This window comes from Scyliorhinus torazame, chromosome 14 (assembly GCF_047496885.1).
Source record: "Scyliorhinus torazame isolate Kashiwa2021f chromosome 14, sScyTor2.1, whole genome shotgun sequence".
Taxonomy (NCBI): domain Eukaryota; kingdom Metazoa; phylum Chordata; class Chondrichthyes; order Carcharhiniformes; family Scyliorhinidae; genus Scyliorhinus; species Scyliorhinus torazame.
Window position 1 is genome coordinate 64,606,347 of NC_092720.1, and position 13,963 is coordinate 64,620,309.

The 13,963-nt window shown below is 43.1% G+C and overlaps 1 protein-coding gene across 5 annotated transcripts in view; it reads right to left on the minus strand.

Annotated features, from left to right (window-relative positions):
* Positions 1-13,963, minus strand: part of opa1 (OPA1 mitochondrial dynamin like GTPase) — a 141,583-nt gene that overhangs the window by 63,333 nt on the left and 64,287 nt on the right. For all 5 annotated transcript variants that reach the window (XM_072474308.1, XM_072474306.1, XM_072474307.1 and 2 more), the window contains 2 exons: positions 9,240-9,304; positions 9,083-9,159 (listed from right to left, as the gene is read on the minus strand). In XM_072474308.1, coding sequence (XP_072330409.1) covers positions 9,083-9,159; positions 9,240-9,304 — 142 coding nt within the window. The remainder of the gene's footprint in view (positions 1-9,082; positions 9,160-9,239; positions 9,305-13,963) is intronic.

Here is a 13,963-nt window from a genome sequence, read left to right on the forward strand (position 1 = left end):
TCTTTCTTCTAACTCTGTCACTGGTTGGAATAAAGAAAAATCAACAGTCCATGGCAAACGTCACAGGCAATTTTCTATTAATTCACTTGGATTTCACTCAAGACCAAAACCTAACATACCCATATTACAAGAAAAACTCTAAAGAAAGCAGCTATTAAAAACTTAAAATGGCTTATAACAGGCAGGTGTTAGCTGTGGACTCTTAAAGCAAGTTATTAGTGAGAGTGTAAGATGATTTTTGGTGCAAGGGATAACTGCAAGATTATCACGGATCAATTTGCATAGAGGTGTCATGTTCTCTCAAAATTACCAGGCACAAATTTCAGAAAACAGTACAAAAACGCTGTGTAAAGCTTTAAACATGCATCAATAAACAAAGATGTCTCAGGATGTACCGGGTTGCAGGAGATTACAGAGATAGGGAGGAATGAGGCCATGGAGGAATTTGAACATTTGCAAGAATTACAAAACCAAGGTGTTGCTCAATTGGAATTCCATATGGGTAAGTGAGCACAGGGATGATGCATAAAAAGGACTTTGTGTGAGTAAGGGCACAGCAGCAGAGTTTTAGATGGACTCAAGTTCAGAGGTAGAATGTGGAAGACCTGCCCGAAATGCGTTGGACATAACAAAGGCATGGAAGATGATTTCAGAAACTGATAAACTGAGACATGGCTGGATTGAAATGTTAAAGAGATAGAAATGCCAATTTTATTATCGATATATTATGTATTCATAAAACAATATGGTGTGGCTATATCAACAGGAGCTCGTCTTGAAGTGAAATATGACATCAATGTTGCCAACAGTCTGGTTCAACTCTTGCTTGAATATGGATTTAAAAGCACAAAGCTTCTTCTTTTTGACTGCGTAAACAACCATCATACCATGTGAGCGCAGACAATGAGTATTGGCAGGCTAACCAACATTTGGTACTTCACAGCCATATCAGCTTTGGTTCCCGTTATAACCTGCCTGCTTACCACTGGCTGGCGACTAATGGCAATCCCACAATCCTCAGGGAGTGTGAGCTTCCCCAAGGAGGGGGGCGGAGAAATCATTAGCAGATTCCCTGCATAAATAGAATTGGGCAGTATGGAACCAGCTAGAGAGGAGTGAGCAGCAAAAGAGTTACTGCTGCTGTTGTGTATATATACATATATATGTAATATATATTATGTTATTGTAAATAAATGTTATTTATTTCTATCCTACAACTCGTGCTGGATTCTTTGTGGCCCTCACAAAACTGGCGTCGAGAATGGGATACAGTGGATAGCTGTCTACGCTGCTGAAGCCACCTCCCTGGATTTTTGTTGGATACAGGTTGGAAGTTTTTTTCCTGTTACACAATGCCTCTGTATGGACGTTTGGATGTCTTTGATACTGCGCTGGAAAGTTGGAACCAGTACGCACAATGGAGGAGTTACTATTTCCGAGCAAACAACATCACCGAAAACTAGCGGCAGGTGGTCATTTTGCTCCCCGCCCGTGGCCCGCATATGTTTGGGGTGATTAGGAGCCTTATGTACCCAGCTGCGCTGGACATCAAGACGTCTGATAAACTTGTGACCTTAGTGGGGCAACATTTTAACCTAACCCCGTCCAAGATAGTCCAGCGTTAACGCTGGAGAGGACCCCAGGAGAATCCCTTGCAGTGTTTCTATCCAGGCTACGTAGGATTGTGGAGTACTGTGACTATGGTGAGACTTTGTCAGAAATGTTACGCGACCGTTTGGTTTGCCGTGTTAACAATGCGGCCACCCAGAGAAAGTTGTTAGCTGAGCCAACATAGACTTCTCAACAGGCCATTCAAATAGTATTGTCCTGAGAGAACACAGAACGGGGAGTGCAGGAGCTCCAGGGAATGGAAGTGCACGCCTTGGGGCGCAACCCCTTCCGTCCTAAAGCGTCTCCCCGCACCCCTACGATACCTTGGGCGGGGCAGCCTTGGGCGGCGTCCGGATCAACGCCAGTGGCAGCTGGATGTTCCTTCCCGAAGGGAGCCTTCTCCAGAACCAATGGATGAGAAGCCATGTCAGTGTCGGTCTTGTGGGCACTGGCCCCGTTGCGGACACCGGTCCTGGGGGCGCCAGAGGCGCCGTCGTTCCGACAGAAACTGGGGCCAGCCCAGGGGCCGTACCTTCCATTTGGATGAACCTACGGCGATTACTTCCGAGGACGTGGAGACGGAGGACAACTGCCTGCAGCTGCATTGTGTGGCAGCTCCCCGTGTGGCCCCCATTAAGGTGACAGTATGGGTCAATGGTCACCCACTTGAGATGGAGTTGGACACTGGCGCAGCGGTCTCAGTGATCGCCCAGAGGACATTTGACTTCATCAAGCAGGGTATACAGACCCTTACATTGACTGACACATAGGCCAGGTAGGCCACCTACACGGGGGAACCATTGGACATTGCAGGAACTACGATGACCCCTGTTGTTTATGTAAGCCAGGAGGGGCTTTTCCCACTTATCGTGGTGCGCGGCCACGGTTCCAGCCTGTTGGGTCGGGACTGGTTGCACCATTTGCTGCTGCAGTGGCAGCACCTCCTCCAAACAGGTTCTGGAGGATTGACAGAGGTACTAGGGCAGTACCCAGATATATTCCAGCCCGGTTTGGGGAAAATAAAAGGGGCTGTAGCCCGTAACCACGTCGAACTAGGAGCCATGCCACGCTATTTCTAGGCGTGCCCGGTGCCTTACGCCTTGCTCGAGAAGGTAGAAGTGGAGCTCTCATTTGGAGTCCTTGGGTATTATCAGGACCGTGCGTTTCGCTGACTGGGCAGCGCCAATTGTACCTGTAATGAAGCCAGATGCCACAGTTTGCTTGTGCGGCGACTATAAACTTAGTGAATATGGCTGGGATTTTTCCGAGAAGATAAGCCAATACTGCCCATTGCTTCCGCACGGATTCAGCGCTGGGCTTTGTTGCTCGCTGCCTACTAGTATTCTCTGGAGCATAAACCAGGAACCCAGATAGCGAATGACGATGCACTGAGCAGATTGCCTTTGTCGACCGGCCCCATGTCGACCCCCACGACCGGTGAGGTGGTTGCAACCCTAAATTTTATGGACTCCTTGCCTGTCACGGCATCACATTTCCGTGAGTGGACCCAGACGGAGACAGTCCTGTCAAAGGTTCGGCACATAGTTCTGTATGGTGGACAGCATAGACAGCTCCCAGGCGAGTTGCGGGCTTTGTACTCACAGCTGTCAGAATTTAGCGTGGAAGACGGGTATCCTCTTGTGGGGGACGCATATGATTGTCCTGGAAAAAGGACATGAGCTGATTCTAAGGGACTTGCACAATAGGCATCAGAAGCTTCCGCCGGCCGCGCCCCTACATCACTGGGAATGGCCAGGGCGGCATTGAGCGCGTTGCATGCGGATTTCGCCGGCCCTTTTCAAGCATCCATGCTCCTTCTATTAATCGATGCCCAGTCTAAGTGGTTAGAGGTGCATAAGATGGTAGGCACAACGTCCTGCGCAACAATCGAGAAGATGCGTTTGTCTTTCAATACGCATGGCCTCCCTGAGGTGCTGGTCACGGACAACAGCACTCCGTTCACAAGTGAGGAGTTTGCGAGATTCATGAAGATGAAGGGCATACGCCATATCCGCACCACTCCATACCACCCAGCTTCCAATGGCTTGACGGAGCGCGCAGTACAGACATTCAAACAAGGCTTAAAGAAGCAGTCTTCCTGGACTATGGACACGAGACTGGCTCGTTTTTTGTTTTCATACAGGACCACTCCACATGAGGTGACTGGGGTAGCTCCCGTGGAACTCCTCATGGGCCGGAGGCTTCGCACCCGCCTTAGCATTGTTTTCCCGGACATTGGCGCAAAAGTAGGCCGCACTCAAGAACGGCAAGGACATGGCCTTTCTCGGCATCGGCCGATTCGGCAGCTTGCGCCTGGTGACCCAGTGTTAGTTCAAAATTTTGCTGGTGGTGCCCAGTGGGTCCCTGGCATTATCTTTCGCCGAACGAGCCACATCTCTTACCAGGTGCAAGCCCAGGGTCGTCTCCAGCGCAAGCATGTAGACCACGTTCGGTCGAGAAGACCATTTCTTCCAAAGATTGCCCGCCCCCAGAGCTCATTTCTACAGCCACAGAGACCAGACACAGTGGAGAGTATTCCTCACAATCTTCCTCTGGTACCGCACTCAAAGCCTGCGCAGGTCATTGCAGAACCGCGTGGAGATAGAGACGCCGAGATGACGGAGACAGCGGACTCGAACTCCGAGATGGAGACACAGGACGCCTCAGAGGGGGAGTCCTCGGGCCCACGGGCCCTGGGTTTACAACCGTTACACCATTCATCACGGAAGTGCCGTTCTCCGACTCGTTACATGCCGCCCGATCCAGCGCCTCGTGCAAATGGTGTCCGGCCTGCAGCACAACGTGTCCAACGCTCTCCTTCGCCAGGGTCTTCGGTGGATTCCTTGGACTTTAAGTGGGGGGAGGGATGTTATAACCTGCCTGCTTACCACTGGCTGGGGACTAATGGCAATTCCACAATCCTTAGGGAGTATGAGCTTCCCCAATGAGGGGGGGGGGGGGGGGGGGGGGGCGGAGAAATAGCCAAACCTTTTATAATAGAGTAGAGTAGCTACTCTACGCGAAAGCTAGTGACATCGAAACAAACCTGTTGGACTTTAACCTGGTGTTGTAAAACTTCTTAATGTGCTCACCCCAGTCCAACGCCGGCATCTCCACATCATGGCATTTTATAATAGAGACATAGAAAATAGGAACCGGAGCAGACCAGACAGCCCTTTGAGCCTGCTCCGCTATTCGTGATGGTCACAGCTGATCAACCAACTGTTTCCACTTTCCCCCAATATCCTTTGTAACTTTAGTCCCAAGAGCTGTATCTAACTCCTTCTTGAAACCATGCAAACGTGCAATGTTTTGGCCTCAACTGCTGTCTGTGGTAGAGAATTCCATTCGCTCACCACCCAAGCATCCTAATGCTAATTAAGCAAAGGACGTTTTGCTGGCTTGGGCATTGCATATTATGAAAATTGAGCATATCCTCATGGATGTGCTATACAGGAAAAAAGCCCATGCCAAGAGAAAAGAAGGATGCCCATTTCTCTGATTCAAGGGTGTTTTCAAAAGACACATGAAAGCCCTCAATGTCAAATTCCAACAAGTGAGAAACTAGCTGATGATCGATCCAAATGGCGATACCAGCATGTGTGGTTTCAGAAGCTCCAAACCTGATGCCAATCCTGTCACAAGATGGGAGTAGAGATCATCCCGCAGCACCACCAAAGAATAACTTAATGTGTGGCACCCATGACAGACTTTGCCTGTGCTGTTCAGCCTGTTCCGTTCAGCCGTCAAACAAAGTGCTCACTTGACTGCATCAAAGTGCCGAGACTTCATTCCCATCATCTCTCACATATGGAACAATGCCAATCACCGAATACAGTAGCAGGAAAAGCTGGGTTCACTGCTAACATTTGGACCTAACAAGAAAGGATTATCTGTGCAAGTGTTGAGTGAAATACTTTAAAACTTTTCCATTTAGAAAAACTCAGTTTGAGAGTCAGTCATTTGTTTATTAAAATGTTGATATGTCCCAAATTAAAATATCTTTGACTCACCTTTCGATGCACTTCTTTGACCATAGCATGTTAGAGTCATCAGTGATTCGGCAATTGTCTCAGCTACCGACAAATGCTAAAAACCGGTGTCTGCCACCATCAAAAATTCAACTGCGTTGACAGGCCCAGTATTGATTTTCTTTTTTACATTTTTAGACCCATGGGTAAAACACCATTGCATTCAATTCATACCAACATAAACACTGGCCAGTTAGTGAACATACTAACAAGATGCCAAACACAATAGCAAGCACTGCACAATTCATCTTCAAATTGATTCAGTAACACTGATTTATTTCCTTCTCATTTCTTGAAAGTTATTAATCTATCATAGATTCCCAGAGCAACCAAGCACTTTCTTCAGGGACAGATTTAAATCCTTTACATGCTGCTCAAAACGTTTCATTCCATACTACTAATCAATAGGACCATTAGGAATTAAGCTGGCGTTTAACCCTTCAACTTTTAATGTGACGCATTATTTATTTTATGGACTAGATTTACAGAACTAAAGATGAACTACTTTGAAGTAGTTTTCTGGGGAAACTGTATGCTGGTTCTAACAGTATAGGAAAAAACATGCTGGATTACATAACCTTTTGTCCTGACATTTCAAAAGAACAAAAGGGAATACAAATAGCAAATATTTCAAAAGAAACAGTAAAGTGTCACAAAATGAGGAAACTATCACAGCTGAATATGGAGTATGTCTCCTTATATTATCTTTTTAAAAAAAAAAAATTAGACTATCCAATTTTTTTCCAATTAAGGGGCAATTTAGCATGGCTAATTCATCTACCAGGCACATCTTTGTTTTCTTGTGGGGATGAGACCCATGCAGACACGGAGCAAATGTGCAAACTCCACACGGACAGTGACCCTGGGCCGGGATCGAACGCAGGTCCTCGGTGCCGTGAGGCAGCTGTGCTAACCACTGCGCCAGCCCCTCCTGATATCATCTTGTGGTACTCAGCCACCCAAATATTTTGGAAAATATTTTTGCATAGTCTAACTAGTATGGGATAAGATGTTTACTTGTGTTAAAGTACAATTACATCCAAATACTAACTGCTCTTAATTTAAAGTTGCTTAAATCAAAATAATTTAACTTTCAAGTTCCAACTTCTCACTTTGCTGCATTATTTATGCTGCTTAAAACAAATTGCTGCGCATTTAATTTAAATTTTTAAAATATCCATTTTCAGGAGTAAACTGCAATTATATAAACTACATTGATTTATAGAGCTCAAACTTGCTGTTCCAATTCATTTGTTGAATTCCATGTTCATGCTAATGTGATTGGTTTTGGTTGGAAAAATGTCAGGAACAAAATTATTTCACCTCGAGATCCTGTGTTCAGTTTCGTATTTCAAATCAAATTAGTACAGAATTCTAATGGACATCAATGTATCAACCATGATTCTGGAGGCAGCACAGTTGCGCAGAGGTTAGCACTGCTGCCTCACGGCATCAGGGACCCAGGTTCGATTTTGGCCTCAGGTCACTGTCCATGTGGAGTTTGCACATTCTCCCATGTCTGCATGGGTTTCACCCCCACAACCCAAAGATGTGCAGGGTAGGTGGATTGGCCAAGCTAAATTGCCCCTTAATTGGAAAAATAAATGCAATCAAATTTTTTTAAAAACATAATTTGGGACTAATTAGACATTCTCTCTCTGTAAACACTACACCAGTACTGAGCTAATCTAAGACACTGCTGTACCACTGAGGGAAAGTTGGATTATCAGAGATATAATACTGATCTTCTCGTAGGACACTAAATTTCTCCACTGACGTGGATATTTAGATATGAACAAAGAACAGGATGTTCTCCCAGGTACTGGTCACCAATCGCCCCTCAAACAATAACAGCAAGTAATCATTGATACATTAAGGGATGCTAAAAATAGTCAGTGTATGATGCACTTAGAGAGATTTCATTAAAAGAAAAACATGATAAGGTATTATAAATGCAAGCATTATCTTTTAGATTTTAAGGGAAACAGGAGAGGTATTTTGTGATTTTGCATTCCATGTGTAAAGTGACAATATCACTCACACAAAGTGCATGTTCAAGGAAAGTATTCTGGGCTAACTGGTGGGAAAATAATTTTGTTTTCTTTCAGTATTTGAACATTGCTGAAAAAGACACATGCTGTCAAAGATTTGTGCCTTGCACTCAGCAGCACAGATGCAAGGATACCAATTTTTTTCCAGCAATAATCAAGTTCTGCATACCAAGCAACGATTTGAACATGGAGCTGGTTGAGAATGTGAAGGATAGCATGTGTTTGGCACAAAAAACTGTTTCAGTTGAAGGTGTACTGAATATTATGAATGGATCTTTTGCATCATAGGTGGTCTTTAAGATTTAGGGTTAACACAGAATGTAGGGTGTGGGGGAATCTTTTCCCTTGCACAGAAGATGTTTTTTGTAAGGTGTAGGAGTATTTGAGCGTCTACTGGACCAAAAGAGGAAATCAATGACCTCATTCACCACTTCTCACATGTCTCACCTAAAATAGTTTAAGTTTACAGCAAATAATTTACACAAGATTTTGACTTAAATATAAATAATTCTGCAATATTGTTTTAAATTATAGTTTTGATTTCTTCAAAAAGTCTTTAAGAATGCAAATCCCTCCTCTGCTTTGTCATACTGATAAGGCAGTTATGCTCCAAACTTTGCATTGTTTCAGAATGGTTCCAGGCATGCACTGGTGTAGAAGCCGTGATGCACGGTAATTCAGAATTCATCAGCAGGACTTTTTAATGGCCCTGCCACCTGAAGTTGGGATCACAGCAACCCCACAGCCATTTAATGCGCAAAGGAGAGTCTTGATGCGAGTAGCCCAATGTAGAAAGGGGGACTTTGAGAGAAACCTTCCGCACCACTTCTTGCTTGCGACCAGAGCAGGATGACCTGGTTGTCTTCCCTGCTCGCCTCTGAAATTGAATAGCAAGTGACCCTTAAGTGGCCAATAATTGGTAGGCTGCCCTCAGCCTTGCCTGAGTCACATAATATTGCGGGCATGGAGGGGTATGCAAGAGAGCAGTGGGAAGTCCACCCAAGGACCCAGGGCAGTAGGGGAACCATATAATTCTGCCCTATGTCCCAATCTGATTCTTGAATGCACTTCAACATGGTGGTATTGAGATCTCCACTTTAGGAACACGATAACCCTGTTTTTTTATATTTTAAGGCTTGAATAAAGAAGCTCCTGCTCACGCTCTCCTAAAATTAAAAATTAGCTACAAGAGTGACACTTTGTTGCTGACTTTACTGCAACCTGCAGCAGTGCAGACAGCATTGAGTACCGCTCTACAGGTATGTCTGATACTGATAGTTGCAGGCTAAGATTATTTACATTCATTGTAAGAATTAACATTCCAATTGGATTGCACTTCTTTAAAAAAAAAAACATACACTTTATCGTTCTGAAATAAAACAACATTACCAGTGTTTTGGAGTAACCTGGCTTAAGCTGATCACTTCGTCCAGAATCTCATTCTTCGCTTTTTCATACAATTCATTCTATTAAAACAAATATCAAGTTTTAGAATGAATTATTTAATTATACATACCATAGTAATTCACAGAGAATTGAAAGTTACCCTGTCCAGTTCTCTCAGCCGAGGATAGTTGTTCTTCCATTCAGTCTCAAGGTTGAATCGAGTGGCTGAAATAAGAAAATTAAAGACTTAGTTGTAATACATAATACAAATTCTAAGTCAAAGGTGATAAAATTATCTGAACTGTGAAGTGCCCCACTGTAAACAGTGGTTACTTTAACATGTTAAAGCAGGAGCCACAACTAACTTGTGCAATAAATAAGGTTATTTTCCACTCTGGCATTGCTGTGTAAAATCCTGAAAAGGCTGATAGGATCTCTCTTGCTGAACTGCATGATTCTTAGAATTCGTTTTGGTACTGGAAATATTTCAAAATTATATGAGTGCGAGAACAATCATCTGCAATCGGATTACATTTTCTGACTTTCATCTGACAGCCTCCCAAAATTTGGAAACTACTATTATTCAAAGAGTCAATGGAAAGCATAGCTGCATTCCAACTTGTTTAAATTTTTTGGTTGCTCTCCTGATGTAATCATAATTGCCGCTGCTGTCATACAATTCCAAAAGGAAACATTGCGTTAATATCACTTAGAAAACAGAAGTCCAATAGTTAGCAGTATTAAGGCACTGTTGAAAAAGAGACATGATGGTGAAAGATCACAACATTATCAAATCTCAAAGGGAACAACAATTTACACTGGATGAGAAGAGGGTGCTGATTGGTTAACAAGTGAACTCTGATTGGTGGAGGCATTGCCATGGAAAATGCACCAGGGACTACCAATCTTTTGTTTAAATTCAAAGAAGGCTAGTTGACTCTGATTAGTCATGGGGAATGAACCAGTATCATGAATGTTTGTTATGCGACTGTCCATGTGGTAAAACAAAACCTTTTTTAAAAGGGACACTCACATGACACCAGGGAATAGCCATCTCCCAAGCCTTTGTTTAGTTCAAAAAGGCAAAATGTGTGAACATGCTCATTCTGTTTGCAAAGAATAAGGCCTGATGAATGTATGTAGCTTTCTAGTACATGTAAGCGAGCCACATTGGGAGTCTGACTTGTAATCTTAAATTTATTGTTAGTGTAATTCTTAGTACAATCAGGATTGTGCACAATTGTTCACATACGTGTGGCCGCCCAAAACACACAAAAGTGATTCCTTTTTATGCTCTATCTTATCAATGACTAGTTCTGCACAACACGAACTGGCCAAAATAACCAGCTCTGAGCAAGTTTTCCACATACACAGTAAAGGATTCCTTTACCTTTGTAAATACAATATAGAACTTGCATATCAATGGCAATGCTGTGTCCACATGCTTGTTTGACATTGCTAGCCTATGCATTAATGTAACACTCAAGGAGACCATAGATATGTGCAGCATATGACTATATTATGCAATCTAGATATGTCACCATTATCCAAACGTGTATCCAAACTCAGCTTCTCGCACCGTTGAGCTCAGTTTTAATGTTTCATATATTCCCAAATAGATGATGGTGCCATTGGATTCCCATGGCCCAATTCTTGTTATCATCGGTTTCCATGAGAAAAAGTGCTCCTACATCTTGCATATTTCCAATATACAGATGATAGGTTTGCCATATTTGAATCTGCAGCTGTATGTAATAATTTCCTTATACACCTTAATGGGCTCCATCTTGTGCTCAAATTCAGCTTTGAAATGGAGCAAACAAGCTCAATTTCTTCAGTGTGCTGGTTGAGAAATCTGCCATAATGTTCTCTACTACAGTCTACTGCAAGCCCACTTTCATTCATTAATATATGCATTCAGATTCCTACAGTTCCATAAAAGATTGGCCTTACCGACATCCTTGAAAATAGGGGCCAAACTATTTGCCCACCATGCAAACGTGATGCCAAATTAGTGCACATTAAAGCTATCCTGCAGGGTAATGGCTTGCTGTATAACGTGCAAACTAGCGAATAAGCCTAAGGCCACCACATTTGATCCTGAAAAGTACCCAGTCTACCTCAGACTACCCTGGGGGAGTAAGGTGCCTCAAAACTTTGAGCAACAGGTGAAACTAGTGTCAAGCCAAAATGATTTTCAGTCCACCACGCCTCAGCTGCTTACAACAGACAAAGTACTGACTGCACTCAACTAGCCTGCGCTTGTAAAACCCGGAACATAGTGTCCAACATTAGATGTGGTTCTGCAATTGGATAACAATTGCTTTGTAGTTAACTGTTGCCTGGTGCGACGAGCCGGGAGTGCAGGAAGCGAAAGAGGCCGGCATTCTGGCCTTTGCGCCCCTGGTAGCCCGGTGAAGGATTTTGTTAGTGTGGAAAGATGCGAAGCCCCCCAGTGTGGAAGCCTGGATAAATGACATGGCAGGGTTTATCAAGTTGGAGAGGATAAAGTTTGCCTCGAGAGGGTCTGTGCAGGGGTTCTCCAGGCGGTGGCAACCGTTCCTAGACTATCTCGCGGAGCGTTAGATGAAGTTTGGTCAGCAGCAGCAGCAACCCGGGGGGGAAAGAAGGGTGGATGGGGAAGGGGGGTCTTCCTGGGGGCACTTGAGCAAGAAAATACATAAATGTTCAGGAAAGTTGATATGTGCGGGAGGAATCCAATGTACAAAGTTCTGTATTATGTTGATTTGATATGTTTATGTCTTGCTATGCGACTTTTCTTTTCTTTTTGTTACGGAGGGGGGGTTGTATGGTTGAACATTTTGTTGAAAAATTCTTAATAAACATATTTTTTTTTTAAAAACTGTTGCCTGGTGCATTCTCCATGGCAATACCTCTACCAATCAGGGTCTTTTTGCCAACCAATCAACCAAAGCCTCTTCTCGTGCAGTATAAATTGACTTTCCCTTTGAGATATAGTATTCTTGCAATTCTATCCTAATGAGTGCAAGACAAAATGCTTTAACAGCATGTCTTTTTTTAAAGAAATATTCAACTTCTGTATTTCCAGGTGACTATAAAAATACGATAACATGGTATCAACTTTTGGATCAAAAGAGTATTGTCAACCATTAATTTTCTTTGCTGAGTGGGACCCTTCAGAAAACTAATAAGCAAATCTGGATTATTACATATCTGGCCATTATAGGCATTTCAGTTTGGCTCAGTAGAGGAGGCAGTGGCGTAGTGGTATTATCGCTCGACTAGTAATCCAGAGACCCAGAGTCATGCTCTGGGAACCCGGGTTCGAATCCTACCACGGCAGATGGTGAAATTTGAATCCAATAAAAATCTGGAATTAACTGTCTAAAGGTGACCATGATACCATGGTCGATTGTTGTAAAACCCATCTGGTTCACTAATGTCCTTTAGGGAAGGAAATATGTCGTCCTGACTACATATGACTCCAGATCCACAGCAATGTGGTTGTCTCTGAAATACCCTCAGGAATGGGCAATAAATGCTGGTCCAGCCAGTGACACACACATCCCATGGACGAATAAAAGAAAAAGTAAGCAGCACTCCTGGCCTCAGAGTCAGAACTTGTCCAACACTTGACCATAAACTAGGTTGTTATTTCACTGCAGATAGGAATTGCGTAGCAAAGTCTGAGGTTAAATCTGTGGCCAAGTAAACATTACAGATCTCATGGTACTCTTCACAGAATAGTAGGATGCTCTTTTTTATTCTAATACCTCTTCCTCAATCGATATCGTCACAAATGGATTGATTTGGAATTTAAGTGGATATCATATTGTTACTTTATTTGAAAATAATTCATGAAATATGAAGCATATTGAAACACAAGGCATAAAATACACAATTATTTTATATAAAGCTAATAATACATTTTGATGCACAATAAAGTTACCAGTAAGGAGTGTGGCCTGAATTGTCCGACCTCTCACTGGTGGCAAGATTCTCTGGTTCCTGCAGCAGTGCACCCCCGCCCGTGGGTTCCCCATTGACAGAGACGAGAACAGAGAATCCCGCTGTGAGCGAACGGTGTGCCGCTTCCCACTGTCAAGAAACAAGCGTCTGGGAGGCCTGTATAATTTATTTACCCTTAAAGTGCATCTCAGTAACTTGGCATAGCTTGTCATCCCTGTTCTGCTGACAATAGATGTATCTAATCATGCACGCCTAAGCACTACTAGATATCAAATTTATGGTAGGAAAATTGATCAACATAATCTGGAATATGCGCTGCCAGATTTAGTCTGTTCCACATTTACTATGCTTCGGGAAATGGCTGTATAACATTTGAAATATTATTTTAGATCCTCTTTCAATGTGCTCAATCCCATAAGCTCGTTATTCAGCACTCAACATTCTAATTTTTCTTTTTCACAGACCAGGTTATTTACCAAACCCAATGGGGTAAATCATGATCTTATCCTCACAGCTCGTCCGCCACTCAATTGAGCTGGTTAGATTGTAAGCTTTTTGTAGAGGCAGCATTACAGGAACAGACACTGCATAACAACATTTAGCTTGCCACAAACACTATTGACCACTGAAAAGCAACTCTCCTTGGGATCTGTTAGATCAGAAGTTATTGAATTTGGAGAATGTTTCATTTTTCAGAAAGTGTGTAATTGCTGCTTACATACCCCTCTTTTTGACCATGACTCAATTATGAAATTAAAATCCTATGCACAAAAATGATGGACAAATACATGGGTCCACAGTTAAAAATACAAGTCCTCTTGCACATTTTTCATTAACTTCTATATTATAGAAGGCTGATTTTGCTGTATTATACGTTATGACAGTAAATATCTTGGGCTAATTTCACTTTCTGGCAGCACAAAGTTTCATCAG